The sequence below is a fragment of the Hyperolius riggenbachi genome, chromosome 6, assembly GCF_040937935.1.
Source record: "Hyperolius riggenbachi isolate aHypRig1 chromosome 6, aHypRig1.pri, whole genome shotgun sequence".
NCBI lineage: Eukaryota > Metazoa > Chordata > Amphibia > Anura > Hyperoliidae > Hyperolius > Hyperolius riggenbachi.
This window is the reverse complement of record NC_090651.1, coordinates 229,845,507-229,865,504: the sequence shown is the minus strand read 5'-3', so window position 1 is coordinate 229,865,504 and position 19,998 is coordinate 229,845,507. Positions and strand designations below refer to the sequence as shown.

Here is a 19,998-nt window from a genome sequence, read left to right as displayed (position 1 = left end):
AGAAAGCATTTAAACTGAGGAAACTAAGACAGTATGAGGTTCATATGATATAGCTTTTATAACTGTGCTTTATTAAAGTCATTTTAAATGTACAGATAATTGAATAATTAACTCAAAGGTGCCCTTGTTTAACTCTATTTTACAATACAAACTCACAGTATATAATGTCTAAAATTCCCAAATCTTGGGCACCCCTGTAGGTAATATATGCCAAGTTTTCTTCTGTGAAACAGATTTGTCTTTTTGATTAGGTTAATGAGTTATCTTCCAGCCTTGCTATTATTGAATATGAATAATACATAAAAGCTAGCTCTTGTTTAATGATTCAGTTGGTCTATCTTGGATATGATTTCCTACAAGACTCCGTGGCTAGGGAACACTTGTCAAATATTTTAATGCACTAATCTATATATATATATATATATTTTCTTTTTTTGCTAAGTGACATCAGTTTCACAAGTTGCATTTCCTGGCTCATAAAATCTGTAAATACAAATTTAGAATAAGGACACAAATCATTTTGTAAAATTAAATTAATAAATAAAAAATATATAAAGTTTGTTGCATATAATTTTTTTCAGTATTACAGTATTAAAAGGCAATCCAACATATGAATTAAGAACAACCGTAAATATTGATCCCATAAAAAGCCATTATTTCCAAGTGGAAATCATTAGAATACTGACTTTTTTTTTAAAGCAGTAGCAATGACAGTATTTTTTTTCCCTAAAATGAAAAGTTGGAGTGTAATAAAACAATTGCCTCAAATAAAACAATAACAGTTTAAATGTTATGTCACAAAAAAGGTTTACCATTTCTATACAATATGTATGCCCTATAAACAAGTCACCAAAGCCATATCTTTTATTTCAAGAAGAATTCACTTAGCTTTATTTTCTATGGAAGTTTTCCTATGTCATCAACTCATGGCACATATTGGTATTATTGGCACAGGTTCGAAAAAAATCACAGTCCAAATCCAAAAATTTGTATGGTCAGTCTTAGATTTAAGAATTTCTTCTAGTTGCCACAATTTGGATTTTTTTCATTTGTCTTTTATCCAAAACAAACAAAAAACATATTCCTTGAGCGAAAAATACAGAGTCAGTTTACATTTTTATAAAAATATATTTGTCCAATAGAGTTCAGCTCTGTGAGTCCCAGTGGTAAACAAAAATAGTAGACACCTGTTATGTTTTTACAGGTTCACTAATGGAATCCTGTTAAAAGAAAATTAGAAATAAAATGTTATTATGAGAAAAAACATAATTTCCCCTGTAATGTCATAACATTTCTGTATGTATATATATATATATATATATATATATATATATATATATATATATATATATATATGTATATATATATATATATATATATATATATATATATATATAGATATATAAAACAAAAACAGCAGTAACAATAGACATGTGTGAAGGAATTAAAGGAAACAAGAAGATATTGGTATCCTAATGACAAGGTACAAATAATATATGACTTAAATATGCCTAAGAACATATTTTCATGTACAGTACATTATCTATGGTTGATGGAAGAGAAAAGAACAGCAACATTTCCACATTTACCATATGGTACAGACGAGACCACACCTGACCTGTTGACCTGAACACTTTATATAGTCATAATTAATTTTTTAAATAAATATTTTAGGGTTTTTGTTTTTCTTTAACAAATTTACCTTATATTGACAGTGCCAGAATATGTCTGATGGAATCAGCCCAGTAAGGCAGACAATCTTCACAGAGGGTGTTGTTTTCATGTGCACATGTGCAGTCCATTGCTTTTGGGAACAGCAGGATCTTGTCTGATCATCTTGTTGCTGTGTTTGCATGGCTCTTCTACTATTACAGCATGCGGTGGTGATGGTGTGGGGAGGGGATCAGGAAACATATTGTGCCACACAACACTTCACAGAAAAGTGTCCCCTGTAAAGATGGATTGACTCACTGGGCCGACCATTTGTATAAAACCCTTTCTTTTGATATTTGTCGCTTGACTCTCCTTCAACTATTACCATACCTTTTTAAATCTAGACATCCACTAAAACTGTGTTGTTCAAGTCCACAATGATTTGCAATGTAGAACAAGGGCAGAAAGGTGGCGGGATCACTTTGGAACAATAGGTAAGCTTAAAAATATTTATTTGATAATGTTGCAAATAATTATTTTTCTTCATAGAACAATTACAATGATATAATTTCTTTTGGAATACAGAGGCAGGAAGGAAAAACTATACAAATTATTATTTTATTTATTATTTTATTTATTTTTTACTGTAACGGTATCTCTTGCCACAAATCACTTTTTGCTCAATGCAATTTGCATAAAACTTGAAGCGGAACTTTAAATTGCTTAAAAAATAAGAGTTTCACTTACCTGGCACTTCTGTCAGCCCCCTGTAGACGACCTGTGTCCTTGCAGTCCTGGACCGATCCTCGGTTCCCCCGTCGCAGCTCTCTTTTTTCTCGTAATGGAAGTCGACTTTTAAGTCAACATCCATTGCACCCTGGACACGTGCATTGTAGTATGCATTCCTGTAGTTAGGAGTGCTCTGCGCAGGCACAGTAAAATAAACTACTGCGCAGTACGCGTCTGGGTTGGGAACATGAATGAGGAGGTACACGTTCCCCCGAACTACACGTAGTGAAAGTGAGCTGTGGCATGGGGCCAGAGAATCGGTGAGTGGCTGCGTGGGAACAGATCGGCTGCAGGGGTCTGGCAGAAGCCCCAGATAAGTGAAACTCTTTTTTTTTAAGCAATTTACAGTTCCGCTTTAAGGTTTTGAGTATCATCCGTTATCAATTTTATTACACTTCTCTGCATTCCAAAGGAAAACCATAGGTGTAACTGACCACAGCAACAGCCTAACCCTGTCCAGAAAAAGCAAATCCTAGTGAAAAGAATTCAGAAAGCATGTGTCACATTCTCTGAGTGAAAAAAATGTCTCCTTTCCCTTTTTCATTTCTAAACCACTACTTTCCTTGCAATTTTACAATATATGGAAGCAAAGAAATGATATATGAAATGCTATAAATGTAAGCTTAGATTAATAAACAAATTTCAGCTTCAAAGTTCACAGTTCCATCAAAGAGCTGTAGAATATATTTGTTATTCCAATCAAAATCAAAGATGTAAAGTGTCTTTTGCTTACACCTTGGTGGTACACTCATTCTTTCCCATCAAGAGTGGCCAAGTACAGTCACAACAAATACCAGCAAGCTCGTAATTAGATTTATCCCCACATATTCCACATCAAAAGTCCACTCTTCTCATTCACCAACCACAAGCCAATTCTTGCATATAAGGAAAGAGGGGGTAGAGAATGCAATATTACTATGAAGGGTGGTGTAGCAATCTGTTCAAAAAGAGTGTCAATTCAGAGTTCACTCCATGTGGGACAACTGTCTACATTGTGTGCATACCATCACATTATTATAATCACCCTTCTGTTTAGGCATATTTGGCCTATACTATATATCCTCTTAACTGTTGTACAAAGGAGCTTTGGATTGATATAGCTTGTAGTGTCCCCTACCACAGCCACAGGGGTCATGATGGATATTGTTATATCTCTGCATCCACATGAAAACAACTTGATGGGTGGCAAAATCAGCTAAAAAAAAAAGCAGAATAAAGCTTTCCATATAACCAAATGATATGAACAGTGGCATTTAACAGAAATGCTCATCAAACTGATTGTACTCATCCTATTGCCATACCATCCTGCTAGACCGAAGAAAAAAAAAACTAACAGTCATTGATCTGTGGGAATTCTTTTCTAATAGAAGTCCTGTATCCTTGTTTTGTCCCGTCAACAGAAATGTTGTAGCTGAAGGGTAAAGACAACTTCCATTTCACTTACTAGATGTTCAGTCGGTATAGGGAGGAGTAACTTTTGATGTCATAAGTTCAACTATATATTAAACTACTTCAAATAAACAATGTTTTTTTGCTCTTTGAAGAGCATTCTGAGCTTTGAGGCTTAATTAATTGCGGTACTATTATTGGCCTGATGAAGGGGGCGAGTACCCACAAAATGCATTGCCTGTGCAAATAAAATTCCCTTTTTCTATAACTGTGTCATCCTCTATTTTTTTTTTATGTGCTTTTAACTAAGTTTTATCAGATCTTGGGTGCCTCTTTACCCCTGTTGTGCTAGCCTAACATGCAAATGTTTTTAAAGAAATGTACAGTATACTTAGACCTGAAGACTGTTATTTTATTTTGTATTTTATTTTTTCAAATGATTTCAGTTCCCACACAACAGCAAGGTGTATCCTCAGCATCAGATAAACTTTACGCATGGGGAACAAATAAACAAAATTAAAATTGAAAGAAAATGAAGCAGAAAGAAATGCTCAGGATTCAGGAATTAAGACAGAAAAAAGCCAAAACAGCATCCTTTTAAGATGATACTTGGCAACAGCTGAAAAATATTTAAAACACCGCATAAGCCAGCTGAGGCTTTACAGTCAAAGCAAATATGTGCAGTGTGATTTAGAAGCGCCAAGCTATTGACATGACAGGAGAGGATAACACTGACACGGTTCAGAAGATGTTGAAGGATCTGTCCCAGTTGAAATTGGAAGAAGACCTTGATGCTGGCTAAGGGCAACAGTGAGAGGGTCAGGCTTTATCTGCGGGGAAGTAGACAATAAACTCAGAGTTACTGCTGTCTAACTAAAAAGAAGATTTTGTTCTTAAAATGGAAGCTGCATAAATGACTAAATAAAAATGTGCTTACTTTCTACATCAGAGGCAAATCATACACAATTTAAATACTGGGAAGTTGACAGCGTATAATATCATTATAAGGCTAATTTTATGTTGGGTGTATTTATCTATTTAAAAAGGAGTACTTTATTGATATAATTATGGATAGCACGACAATACATTTTTGTGAAGGTTTCCTAAGGTCATTTATATTTAGTGTTAGTTACATATGCTTGGTTACATATGACCTGAGGAAACAGGTCATTGTACTCTCTTTGTATCACTAAAGTTTTTCTGCATTAATTAGCAGCAGCTCTTCTGTACTGTGGATACTTAGTACTCCCCACACATAATTTTTTTGATTGTTTTCCTCTTCACTGAGCACCTCTTATAGCTACTTAGTATCTATGCAGTAGCAGAACTGTAAAAGTTTAAATTACCTTCAATTACACCTGAAGTTAAACTGGAAATGAAGTAAAAAGGTCTATAACTGCTAGAATTGCTTACCTTCTTGCAATTTTGGTTTCTTCTAGTAACACTCCCATTACCCATAAACTCCTCTTCTTTGTATTCAACTACAGGGCAAGGGCAAGATCACCAGACTCAGACTCACATATTTTGGCCACGTGATACGATCAAATTCCTTAGAGAAAGACCTAATGATAGGACTGATCAGTGGCAAAAGCCAACAAGGCCACCAGAGAACGTGTTGTCTTGACACCATCAAAGCTGACACAGGATTGAGCTTAAGGCAACTGGCAGAAATGGTACAAGATCGGACAGCATGGAGAAAGCTAACCCAAAGAATCACAATGAGTCGGATACAACTGAATGGATAACATCATCATCATCATCACAGGGCAACATGTGTGAGTTGCTCCTTTTACTGGGCATGCACTGTTCATGAACTTGTGTATGCTTGGCAAAAATGCTCTTGTTCACAGCCATGTCTGCACTACAGGATGTAGCTAAAGGTGGATAAACTTCATTCAAAATGTATTCAACTGCCCCACAGCCAAATATAAAGGAATGGAGAACAGTTGAAATGGAAGCACAGAAAGGTAAATAATTCTAACTGGAATGGACCACAAAACTTTGTTTCACTCAGAATTGCTTAATTAAAAAAACAAAAAACAAATTTGGGTTTGAATCTGCAGTGCACATATACAGATAGAGCAAGTACCTCAAATGCTCATTGGAAAAATGTTTTTTTGTGGTGGTGATGATGATGATCTTTGGTTGCTTCTCCTTAAATATTGCCAGTGACAGTGGAGGAATAGAAAGTGTCAATGTCTAATGAAAATTATAGTGGCTACAGTGGCTGCAAAACTACAATATACCCAACTAAAACGTATCTTATAGAGAAGATATAGCCAATCGGCTGTAAAGCCACTAATTATAGCAGCTGTAAAACTGCTCAAATCAGCTAGCCAGAGTTAAGGTGGCCACACACCATACAATTTTTTAAATATCTGTTCAATTTAAGAATTGCAATCAATTTTTCTGACTGATTGTAACATTTCAAAAATATGACCAATGTACCACACACGTATGTTCAATTTTTCCCCAATTATAATAAAAATGATTGGAAACTCTGACAAAATTGCTAGGGTGTGTATATGAATAAATTGACAATCTAACACACACACCATGCAATCTTTAGAAAGATTGAAGAAAAATATCTGGCATTCCGGATCGATAAAAATCGAATAAAACGGGAAATCCGATTGGATTTTTCAGTCGAATGAAAAAAAAGCTTTTGACGATTTTTTCAGGAGATCCGATTGTTTTTATTGAATTGCCGTAAAGTCGGATAATTTTATTGTATCGTATGTGGCCAACTTTAGGTTACAGAAACACAACCCTGTGCCCAAATTATTCAACTTGCACCATAGCCGCTTATTGTATTGCCTCCTATGGTGGCACCAAAATTACCAGGTGCAACATGTGCCCATTTTAACTATCCAGGCTTCCCAGTATGGTTTAATAAGGTCTATTAATGGAAACGCTTACTACAGCCCAAATGGTAGAACCAGCTAATATGTAAGTGTGTAAGCCAGTGAGGTCCCATTTGCCTATTCTGCCAGGAAAAAGGGCAAGATTTTGTTTCCGTCCATGTAAAGTAGCATAAGGGTTGTTGTGCAACTAATTTTAACAATGTTTTGTATGTGCCTAAAAAAGATTTAAAAACTATACTGAACCCAGTAAAGAACACTTAGAGGCAGCTGTATAAACATTGCCTCTAGCAATAAAAATCCAAACATTTACTTCAATAATCTGTACTGTCAGAAATGTGACCTCACAACAGACCATTATCCAGAAACTTCAAACATAAAACACTGATGGAGAATTTCAAATAAAGATCTTAATCCTTAATCAACCACCCTCAGAATACACAGAGAAGGAGGAGGCAAGACAAAAATTGAGGCTTATGACTTTTTAAGACATAATTTAACCACTTCACCTCGAATGGTTTTTCCCCTTAAAAAAACAGGGCACTTTTCACCTGTCAGTGCTCCTTCCATTTATTCACCTATAACTTTTTTTACTACTTATCACAACAAAGTAATCTATATCTTGTTTTTTTTTCGCCACCAATTAGGCTTTCTTCGGGGGTATTTTTTGCTAAGAATCATAACAAGTGTTTTAACAGGAAAAACAAGAAAAGAATTGAAAAAAAATCATTATTTCTGTTTTAGGCCATTATAGTTTTAAAATAATACATGCTAACATAATTAAAACCCACAAATTTTGTTTGCCCATTTGTCCCAGTTATTGCAACATTTAAAATGTTGTACTGTATGGTGCCAATATTTAATTTTGAAATAAAGGTGATTTTTTTCAGTTTTGCATCCATCCCTAATTACAAGCCCATAATTAATAAAGTAATAACAATATACCATCCTAACATACATATTAAAAATGTTCAGTCCCTAAGGTAACTATTTATGTGGTTTTTTTTATTTGTCATTTTTTTTGTAAACAATTTTGTAACTATTGGGGAGTGTAGGAGGTCAGGTGTTAATTTAATATGTAAAAATTATTTAAACATAGGTGATTTATTGAAAAAAAATGTAGATGTAATTTTACTATTTGGCCACAAGATGTCCTCACTGCTCACTTCCTTATGCATGGACAGGTTTTGTGAATGATGGCGCCGTCTTATAGACGGCTGTGGTCATTCACATTGGGACTTAGATTAATGCGGCTAACGATCAGCGGCGGTAATGAGCGCGAGGGGAGGCACGGGGGAGGGGGGCCAGCGGGAACGTGCGGTGGTGAGGGACGTAGTAGCTATGCCACTGCAAACTGGTATGGCAATTTTCAGGGACGTAGTTACTTGTCCCAGGGGAGGGGAAGTGGTTAAAGTAAACCCAAGGTGGACAAAAACAAAAAAGTTAGATATGTATGAACCAGAAGCTTTCTGTGTCCTCCTCACTCACCCCACCATTGCCATGTACAGAACCTTTGAACATAGTCAACAAAAGCTTGCAGGATATATTTTTGTGGCCATGCCCCTTGCCTTGTATGAGGACGGCTGTCGTATGTCTGTGTGTGTATAGCCGGATCTGTACAATCAAATCCACTCATCCACAAACTGAAAAAGGGTGGCGGGCAGCATGGTGGTCTCTAGGGGGCTGTGAGAAGACGTTGGATAATCTGGAGGTTTCCCTTTTCACAGATAAGTAAAACTTTTTTAAGTATCCGTCTTCTTAGGTTTGCTAAAACTTAAATTTTGCTAAATAGAGAAAATTGATCAAGTTGTGTTCTTTTTCTTTCTTTTTTTTTTTTGTTCAAAATGACAAGACATTTCTCTATTAATAATAGCATATTTATATATTTGAAAGAGTACAAAATACTGCCTAGTACTAAGCATAATAATTTTCTGCCCCTGACACAGAAGACCTTGGTTCGAATCTTGGCTCTGCCTGTTCAGTAAGCCAGCCCCGCACTTATTCAGTAGAAGACCTTAGGCAAGACTTCCTAACACTGCTACTGCTCATAGAGTGTGTCCTAGTGGCTGCAGCTCTGGCACAGGAGAAAAGCACGATATGAATATTATTTTTCTATTATTTGTCATGTACACAGTTGGAGACATTCTAGTAACAAAGGCTGAAATAAATGCCAAAGCACGCCAGTCCACAGAGAAAAAAGCAGCTGAGAAACAGAGTTGGAAATATGCACATAGAGATCTACAGTGACCATGCCAGCTGGGGAGACTGCTGGCAGAAATATGCCTGCAGGCCAAAATACAGCAAAGATTTAAAACACTGTATGCATAGATTTGATCAAAGGCATGGGTACACATAATAGTGGCTGTATGCTGTTGACTAAATAAGCATCAGCCTAGCTGTCAACAAAAAGGTCAGTCTTAATATTGTTTATGAAGAATGTCACATAGCACTTTTCATTTTCTTAATGTCTTTAACCACGGGCTTAAACCCCCCTAGTGACCAGGCCATTTTTTACAAAATAGGCCACTGCAGCTTTTAAGGCCTCGCTGCAGGGCCGTACAACTGAGCACACAAGTGACCCCCCCTTTTCTGCCCACCAACAGAGCTTTCTGTTGGTGGGCTATGATCACTCCGAGAATGTTTTTTTTATATATAAATATGTATTCTATTAATTTTTAAACAAATAAATGTATTTTTTTATTTTTTTAATAACCCTCCCTCCAACATGACAGTGATCGGCTGTTATAGGTTTCAGCCAATGAGAGCTAATTGCTCTCCTGATTCCAGGGGGACAGACATGTCACATGGCTGTCCCCAGTACAGCGCTGCTGTAGATCATAGTGCTGTACAGACTAAATGGATGGCGGTTTCACCATCTAACAGTCTCCTAGTGGCAATCACCACATGAAACAGCGGAACGCCTTCGTCCAAGGCGGAGATGCGTGTGCATTGGCACACATGATCTCTTGCAAATCCCTGCCCCAGGACTTTACGCCAATCGGCGTTAGGCGGTCCTGGAGCTGCCGCCCTGGTCAGGCCCATCAATGTTATGTGGTCAGCTAGAAGTTAAGAAACAATACTACTAAAAAAAACCTCCTTAAACCCTACTGTCCTTTCTAATTACCGCTCAGTCTCTGTCCTTCCCTTTGCATCCAAACTGCTGGAACGCCACATTTACTCAGAGTTGTCTAACTTTCTCTCTGCTAATTCCCTGTTGGACCCCATCCAGTCTGGCTTCCGCCCTCAACACTCTATGGAAACCGTTCTCACTAAGGTTGCCAATGACCTCCTAGTTGCTAAAGCCAAAGCCAGATTTTCGGTACTAATACTCCTAGATCTCTCCTTCGCCTTCGACACTGTTGATCATACCCTACTCCTCCAGACCCTCTCAACACTGGGAATCAAAGGCCTAGCACACTCCTGGATAAACTCTTACCTGTCTGGACGTTCTTTCATGGTCTCCTATGCCAATACCAACTCCTCTCCGCGCCCACTGTCTGTGGGAGTACCACAGGGGTCCATCCTTGGACTCCTCCTCTTTTCCATTTACACCCATGTCCTGGGACAAATAATAAGCTCTTTTGGGCTTCAATATCACCTCTATGCTGATGACACCCAAATTTATTGCTCTGCCTCAGACCTCTCCACACTACTATCAAAAGTCCCAGAATGTCTATCCGCTGTATCTACATTTGTGTCATCCCGCTTCCTTAAACTCATTATGAGCAAAATGGAGATTGTGATATTTCCACCTTCACTCTCTGTTCCACCTCCCATTGTCACAATCAATGTAGATAACACCCGAATAGCATCAACCCCCAAAGCTCGTTGCCTATGGGTAACTTTGGACTCTGAGCTCTCCTTTAAACCACATATTAACACTTTAACTACCTCCTGCTACTTCCATCTCAAAAACATTTCCAGAATCCGTCCCTTCCTTTCACAAGAAGCAACTAAAATGCTTGTGCATGCCCTAATCATCTCCCTTCTCGACTACTGCAACACCCTACTCTGTGGTCTACTAAAAAGCAGACTGGCACCTCTCCAATCCCTACTAAACTCCGCAGCCCATCTCATTCACCTCTCTTCTAGATCCTCTGACGCAGCCCCTCTCTGCCAATCCCTCCATTGGTTACCAGTTGCCCAAAGGATCCAGTTTAAACTTCTCACGCTTGCATACAAAGCTCTACACAAGCTATCGCCTCCCTACATTTCCTCTTTAATCTCCAGATACCTCCCCGCCCGGACCCTCCGTTCCTCACAGGAGACCCTTTTGTCCTCCAGCCTAGTCACCTCCTCTCACTCTCGCATCCAAGACTTCTCACGGGCTATCCCTTTCCTTTGGAACTCTCTCCCTCAACCGGTTCGTCATGCCACGAGTCTGGAAACCTTCAAACGTACTCTGAAAACACACCTGTTCAGACAAGCCTATAATTTGCTATAGGCTGCACTGAAGGCACACTGGCTCACCCACACCTTGTTATCTTCCCTTTTGTTTCCTCCCCACTACCCTCTAGATTGTAAGCTCACAAGGGCAGGGACCTCCCCCTAGTGTTTCTCATGCTGCTGTAATTTTAACATATGTGCATGTACCAACAACACATCAACTATGTATGTATCTGTATTTATACTATTCAATGTCATGACTGTACAGTGTCTTGTATTGTATTTCTTATGTATATTTGTTCCCCATTATTTGTTTGTACTATGTACAGTGCTACGGAAGATGTTGGCGCTATATGAATAAAAATAATAATAATAATTATTATTTTGTTGAAAAAAAATCTTTTCAGTCACGTGTATATTGCAAAAATTAATGGGAAACAATATTCTATGTGTATATACAAAAACAGTTATTCCAAAGTATAAATTGTCAACATAAAAATGCATCTCCGTTCATATCTCCGACTAGCCCACCAGTGTGTCCACTCCATGCACCCTGTTTGTGCATGCTCCAATCACTGCTGGGAAGTTGGAACATACTAAATATACTCTCAGTCGGGGTTGCTGCACAGCGCAAAGCCATTTAGAAGGGTGCGTGGAGTAGACAGCACAGCATATGCACCTCAGCTCTGACCAGAACCAGTCAGAAATTAAAAAAAAAATGCTACAGTAGCAGTACAGAGTGGAGGGTGGGCACGAGAGGGGGTCACAGAACATACCCCAAAGATTTAGCAGGTAGCTATGATTTTTACATCTGTTTTTGCCTCAGGTACACTTTAAATCTCTACTTTAAAAAAGGCTGAAAAGACACCAATAAGACTTACTATTGTACTGCTTGAGCTCAATGCTTTTAGCTTGCTTTTTACTATTAGTAACTGCCAGCAAAAAAACCCCCAAAAAACTTTTAGTTCGTTTTTTTGACTAAGAAGCACTTTGAAAGTTTATGCATTTAACAATGTAAAAGCTTGGCAACTGACACTGCTCAAAAACACCATGCACTGTCACAGAACTCAGGGCTTTATGGGGCAAGATGAGAAAAAGGCAATACAAATGGCTCTATTTATTGGTAAAACTTCACCTGGCTCCCAAGTGACGATACTAACAAGCCAATGAATGCTCCTCAGAGTCAGAGGAACTATGCAAATATGCTGCACTTGATAGCTAAGCAGAAATCCCACTGGAGCAAGCTTTAAGGAAAAGGCGTGTGCAAACTAGTCAGAATTCATAGGCTTGTGAGTGACGTCACTTGGCAGCTTGACATTCATTATCCCCATGTGTAGTTAATAACTACAGTCAGCAACCACACAGCAGAGCTGGGTATAGTCCTGCGTGACAGGCCCCAGACACACATCCAGAGTGTTATGACACTCTCCACAGCATTATGACACTCTCCACAGCATAGACAACCACCCAATGCAGGCTGTGGATAAAGAAGCTCACAACAGAAGTTCCAATGATGCAGGATTTGGCTTATTAAGCAGAGGTGGGTAAGCTCCCATCCCTCCCATCAATGTGAGTACTGCACCATGTGGCTCAGCTGCTATAATGCCCATTACAGACTAACATTGCTTCCCAACACCATTGGGGCAGATTGTGAAAGCATTGTGCTTACTGTTTACTTCATGGCTCAATGGCACTTTTCCCACTGCTGACTATTATTGTCTATTTTAACATTTTATCTAAGATTACTCAAATAGAATATTTGTAAAGAAATTATTATTATGATGCTAAGTTTTTATTGAAGTAGTGCTCTATTTTTTAGCATATTTTTCTGGCATCCATCTCATTTGAAAGGTCGGACATTTAATCAGTATTTTGATACTTTCCCTGATTTCCCTACGTGAGTCGCAGTGAAGGCGCAGTGAAGCCACTTGATCCCATATGCCTTCTTCCTGGAGCGTGCCGTGCATAGAGTGGTGGATCAAGCTGTGGATGAGCGTGAACAGGAACAGTTACAGGAGGAAGCGTTGTGGAATCAATTCTCATCAGAATCAGTTGTTTCCTCAACACCTGCGGCAGCACAGAGGGGGGGGGGCAGGAGGAGGAGGAAGAGTCATGTGGGGAAGAGGAGTAAGAGGATGAGGAAGGTGGGGGGGGGTTTGAGGAGGAGGAGGCAGCAGAAGAACATACACAGCAGGCGTCGCAGGGGGCTTGTGCTGCTCAACCGTTGTATTGTTCATGGCTGGGGGGAGGAGGAGAACTTACCTGACATCACTGAGGTTGAGCAAAAGGGGTTGGATAGTACGTCTGGAACCAACTTTGTGCAGATGGCATCTTTCATGTTGTCCAGCCTGGTGAGGGACTCCAATATAAAAAAAAACTCAAGGGGAATGAGCTGTACTGGGTGGCCACACTACTAGACCCTCGGTATAGGCACAAAGTGGTGGACATGTTACTAACTCACCTGAAGGCAGAAAGGATGCTGCACATGCAGGATAAGGTGGCAACTATGCTTTACAGTGCATTTAAGGGTGATGTCACAGCTCAACGGAATAGAGGTACCACTGCCAGTAAACGTTCTTCCATGTCCACGCAGGCAAGGACAGGACACTGTAGCGATCTCATGGTGATGTCAAAAATGCGGACATTCTTTAGTCCAAGGCCTCACCTTAGCGCTTCCGGATCCACCCTCCACCAACGCCTGGACTGACAGGTAGCTGACTACCTGGCCTTAAGTGTGGATGTAGATACTCTGAGCAGCGATGAACCCCTGGACTACTGGGTGCGCAGGCTTGACCTGTGGCCAGAGCTGTCACAATTTGCCACCCAACTTCTGTCTTTCCTTGCCTCAAGCGTCCTGTCTGAAAGGACCTTCAGCACAGCTGGAGGCATTGTCACTGAGAAGAGAAGTCGCCTAGGTCACAGAAGTGTTCAGTACCTCACCTTTATCAAAATGAATGAGGCATGGATCCCGGAGGGTTACTGCCCGCCCGAAGACTAAGTCAGTCCCCACACACAGCATCTCTGCCTGCACTCTGTGTGATTGGCTGCCTGCTCCAAGACTAAGTCGGTCCCCACACAGCATCTCTGCCTGCAGGCCGCTTGACTGCCACCACCAACAGGGTCCACCAGGACTCTAAGTGGATTCCTGAATTTTGAAGGCTGCTGCTAGCAGCGGCCGCTATAATAATTTTTCTGGTGCGTGCACATACCTGGCTAATTTTTCTGGCTGCACTGCAGCTGCAACAACAAAACAAAAGGCATGTACATGTGTCAATTCCCCTTCGTGATCGTTACCTTGCCGTGGTGAAGGGGCTTGCATATCACAATGAAGCAATGACCACCGGCTATATAAGTGTGTTGAGGTTGGGGGGCACACCTGACCCAAGAAGATAGATAATAAGGTTGTTACTTCATTGTGGACAGACCAAATTTGATCAGCTGGACACTCAGTCACTGTTGTTCTGTCATTCAGCTACCTCAGCCCACCCATATGGGCTTGAAAACCGCCATCGCCTGCACTCTGGACATGGTGCGCACCAGTCCAGCATGGGCGTCACTACACAAACAGCTGTTTGCAGTGCATTACACAGTGAGTTTGGTCTGTCAGTGTGAAGCAGTACACTAATTACACTCCCTGATTGATGTATACACATGCAATTTAGCAATAAAATGTGATTTATGCCCTTAAAACGCTGCTGTGCATCAAATCCTGAATTTTCCTGGGAAGTTTTGGCGTGTATCCACCTCCGCCATGCCCCCCTCCAGGTGTTAGACCCCTTGAAACATCTTTCCATCACTTTTGTGGCCTTTGTCTATTGTGGTTTGCGGAAGCATGTTCGCAAACGTTTGCGGAAGTTCACGTTCGCAAACCGAAAATCGGAAGTTCGGGCCATCTCTAGAACCTACAGGAAGCGTTTAGAGGCTTTCATTTCTGCAAAAAGAGGCTCTACTAAATATTGATTTCATTTCTTTTTTGAGGTGCCCAAATTTATGCACCTGCCTAATTTTGTTTAAACAATTATTGCACACTTTCGCTTCTCAAATATCACTGTGTGTGTGTCCTATATGATATATTTAACTGACATTTTTTATCGTAACAACCAACGATTTATAAAGGAAAATCATGACGATTAACAACATTGCCCAAACTTCCGCATCCCACTGTATATGCCCCTTTGTGTCTCCCTTGTTTCCTCCTCTATGCTCCTTTGTATCCCCCTGGTCCTCTGTTTGTCCCCCCGTGTTTCCTCTTCATGGGTACAGTACAGGGAGTCCCCAACATTGCGGCAGGTTGGGGGTTCGTACTGGCAGGAGTCAAGAACTCCCTGAGTTTGGACTATATGGTGCAGTGACTTTTGGGGGAGAAAAAGTGAGTTTTATAGTCCAAAAAATACAGTATATTATTTCCTAGTTTCAAGCAAATTAATTGCACTGACATGCATATTATTGTTGCTTATTCACAAAATACGCTACCATAAAATAATACTCCTGATGAGTCACGAGGGTGTGACAAAACTAGTCGGGTGGGGATTGGACGTACCAGGAAGTCAGTGGTGATGGCAAAGGACATGGGTCTACGCAAACCGTGGGAATACGTAGTATAGCTCGGCTTGGCAATGGGGGAGAGCCCGTGGAAAAACTCTGTATGCAAAAAACAACTGGTGGCATGTGAGTGCAAATTTTTAATAAAACATTGTTGATTTTAAACTGTGTCACGCTATGGGAAGCTTTTATTTGATGTACTTGGGACATATGGAGTGAACAGTGATAGTGAAGTCAGGACCTGAAGCCCTGAGGGACCCTGGAATTGTGCGCTATCTGACCAGTCTGACAGTGATCACATTGTAACCGGTGAGTCTGTGTCCTGTTGGGTGCTACTGCTATCTGGTGGTGGATCAATAAGAGTTACCGGCATCAGGGACCTTGTGAATTCAGACTTTAATTGTGCAATAATGGACCTCATATATTAGTGTACCTAAAGGATGTGCGCTGGACTGTACACATATACAAAATATGGTGCAGCCTCCCTAAAAGGAATGCATTTTACTATTTAAATTATTTAAACTTGTACATTTTATTTATTTATTTATTGTGAAATTTAAGGATTTTTACAAATAAACGTATAAAACGTAGAAAAGCTTTGCAAGCAGAACAAGAATCTTCTTTTACTGTTGCAATAAATAAATAAACCTCTAACTTTAGTTCAAGTCACCTTACTTAGTGACTGGCAAATTAGTCCTTTTTGTGAAGCATAGTGAGGATCGTAATCTGCTAATCTGCACACTGGCTGGATAGTGTAATGATTAAGGGCTCTGCCTCTGACACAGGAGACCTTAGGAACATTTCCCTAACACTACTACTGCCTATGGAGCACGTCCTAGTGGCTGCAGCTCTGGAGCTTTGAGTCCGCCAGGAGAAAAGCGCAATATAAATGTTATTTGTCTTGTCTAATTACAATTACATGAACTTTTGCCTACAATTTTGTAGTTACAGCCACACATAATCATGATTTAAAATTCAATTGTTTTTGCGTAATCTATTTGTAATTTTGTGTAGGTCTTCTCTTTTTCCTGCAGCCGCTGTGCCCCTCTGAAATCCGGCTGATTCAGCCAGTCATGGGCTACTGCCCTTGTGCGGTCCCTGGCCCCCTTGACAGGTAACGTTCAGCATACACGGTTTAAATTTTTTTTTTGCACTGCACACGGACAGAATGCTCCTGGCCAAGGGAGCACAATGGAGGTGTGTGCGGCCTGGGGCTGTGCCTACAGCTTTTTAATGGGCACAAAGGAGAAAAGAGTGGATATATGGCGAGTGACCAGGATGACTACAGTGGCTGCAAGAAGCCCCAGGTAAATTAAACTGAGGACCTTAATGTCACTTTAGGTTCCCTTTAAAGTGTACCACAGCAAATTGCCATTTTACAGAGTTTAAAAACTATTTCATATTTTCCTGATTACCGTATTTCGCGCCGTATAAAACGCTCTGAAATATAAGACGCACCCAGGTTTTGAGGGTAAAAACCAGGGGAAAAAAAAGAATATATACTAAACCTGATGCGTCTATATTCCATTAGCTAGTGGGTGTTCTACCCCCAATTAATGTCCTCAATATTCCCCCATGTGCCCTCAGGTGTCCCCATTTGTTCTCAGGTGTCCCCCATGTGCGCTCAGTGTCCCCCATCTGCCTTTAGGTGTTCCCAGTGTGGCTCCCAGGTGTCCCGCATGTGTCCTTAGTGTCCCCCATGTGCCCTTAGGTGTTCCCAATGTGTCCCCCAGGTGTCCTGCATGTGTCCTTAGTGTCTCCCATGTGCCCTTAGGTATCCTCAGTGCAGTCCTCAGGTGTCCCCTGTGTGCCCTTGGGTGTTCCCAGTGTGGCCCCCAGGTGTCTCATGTGCCCTCAGTGTCCCCCATGTGCCCTTAGGTGTTCCCAGTGTTGCCCCCAGGTGTCCCATATGTGCCCTCAGTGTCCCCATGTGCCCTTAGTGTAGTCCTCAGGTGTCCCCCATGTGCCCGTGGATGTTCCCCAGGTGTCCCACATGTGCTATTAGGTGGTCCCAGTGTGGCCCCCAGTGTCCCCATGTGCCCTTAGTGTAGTCCTCAGGTGTCCCCCATGTGCCCTTGAATGTTCCCCAGGTGTCCCACATGTGCCATTAGGTGGTCCCAGTGTGGCCCCCAGTGTCCCCATGTGCTCAGGTGTCCCCCATGTGTTGCCCCCCCAGGTGTTCCCCATGTGCCCTCAGATGCCCCCCCCCCCTATCTCACTGTGTAGTCCGCTCCGGTGTCGGTTGCCAGTGTCACTCCCGGGCTCCCCGCGCTGACAGCTTTCCTAATTCCTAACCGCGCCGCCACACTAATTACATGGGGAAGGGGAGCGGACCACACAGCAAGCCAATGCAGGGAATCCCCAACGGCGGCGGGTTGCGGTTCGTGCCGGCGGGCGTTCGTAAGTCGGAGATTTCCTGCATTTGCCGTATAAGACGCAGTGACTTTTTGTCCCCATTTTTGGGGGAGAAAAAGTGCGTCTTATACGGCGGAAAGTACGGTACTTAAACAATATTAACCACTTTGTCAAATTCACGTTCTGAAATCTAAACAGGTTAAATACTGTACTTTTTTTTAAAAAACCTATGTTTTTAGAGCCTAATCTTTTAAATTAAAAAGAAACTCCATATAAACATTACTACACATATCTTTGAAACTATAACAGTCTGGCTCACTAATATGAAATATGTAATTACTATATAAAAGTGCTCACTAATAAGGGAAAATATTGCCAGTACTGAGGGTGCACTGAGATCATGCAGGGATTGCTGATTTTTAGTAACATAGTGGGAAAGTCCCCGCTGATTCCCTGAACAGCTGTCAGCAGCTCCGTTCTCTGTGTCCTGACTTTTCAGCAGGAGCCTTAAAGGTGTTAAGAGCTGTCAAAGTCTATCTGCTAAGCCTGTTTGCTATGGCAGCTGAGGAAGCATCAGTTGCACCTTCTAAAGTCCTTACAAAAGTTAGTCGAGCTGAAATATGCTCTCTGTGCTAAGATGATTTTTTTTCTTACAATTCTGCCAGGTTTGGGTGTATGGTGTTCTGTAGTGAAAAAACCTTCATACCTTTTCTCCATTGCTCCTTTAAATTATACAATGAATAGTTGACTTCCTACAAGACTTCTGTCATTCTTCCTGCAGCAGTTTGAAGTCTGGTATGGTTGGGAAGTTTATATAAAATGAAGTCTGTGTTATGCTGGACATACATGATCCATTTCTGCGGCTCGATTAGCCGCCGGATCAACTGCCTGGATCGATTCCCGCTCGTCCCCGCGGGCGCTTCTCTTATCTTCTGCTCGTTTTCCGCTATTGTCCGCCCGCGGGTATCGAGCACGGAATCAATGCGGTGGGTCATCGGACACGTCGGATATTATCAATCGAGCCATCAGCGGCTCGATTGATAACAAAAGCTGTGAAAAGCATTATATTTCTCATGTAAAAGGGGGTATCAGCTACTGATGGAATAAAGTTAAATTCTAGGTTGGAGTTTCTCTTTAAGTTAAAGAGACACTGAAGCAAGAATAAATCTCGCTTCAGTGCTTATATTCAGCAGGGGTATGTGTGCCCCTGCTAAAATGCCGCCATCCCGCGGCTAAACGGTGGTCCCTTACCACCCAAATCCCCCCTGCAAAATCTACAACCAACTTGGTCGTAGATTTTGCTGCTGTTGAGGCAGGGCTAATGGCTACAGCCCTGCCTCTCAGCGCCGTCTATCAGCGGCGCATCGCTGCCTCTCCCCCGCCCCTCAGCGAAGGAAGACTGAGAGGGGTGGGGGAGAGGCGGAGATACGCGCTGACAGACGCGCGTGAGGCAGGGCTGCGGCGGTTAGCCCTGCCTTTATGCGGAAGAGATCCCCGGCGAGGACGGAGGGGATTTGGGGGGTAAGGGACCCCCGTTGTGCGGCGTGATAGCGGCAGTTTAGCAGGGGCACACATGCCCCTGCTGAATATGAGCTCTGAAGCGAGATTTATTCTCACTTCAGACTCTCTTTAAGGAGGCAGACAAGGCACGGGGCAGGCATAAGATCAGGACAGGCAGTACATAAGACAGGGTAAGTAAACAAGGAAAATAAATTAATGGTGTTAAAACACATATACAGCTTGCTTGAACTGAAATCTGGGAATTAAAAACTGGTATTGGTCAGGCACCTGAGTGACATCCTGAGCTTCTTCCTTAAAGAGAAACTCCAGTGAAAATAATGTTATTTTAAAAAGTGCTTAATTTTTACAATAATTATGTATAAATGATTTAGTCAGTGTTTGCCCATTGTAAAAGCTTTCCTCTCCCTGATTTACATTCTGACATTTATCACACGGTGACATTTTTACTGCTGGCAGGTGATATCACTGGAAGTAGTTGCTGCTTGCTTTTTTGGCAGTTTGA

At 41.2% G+C, this 19,998-nt stretch overlaps 1 protein-coding gene across 3 annotated transcripts in view; it reads right to left on the bottom strand.

The window, feature by feature from the left end:
- Window positions 1-628: 628 nt before the first annotated feature.
- AJAP1 (adherens junctions associated protein 1) overlaps window positions 629-19,998 on the bottom strand; it is a 522,829-nt gene continuing 503,459 nt past the window's right edge. For all 3 annotated transcript variants that reach the window (XM_068242743.1, XM_068242741.1, XM_068242740.1), the window contains one exon: window positions 629-1,220. In XM_068242743.1, the coding sequence (XP_068098844.1) occupies window positions 1,199-1,220 (22 nt within the window). In that variant the 3' untranslated portion in view covers window positions 629-1,198. The remainder of the gene's footprint in view (window positions 1,221-19,998) is intronic.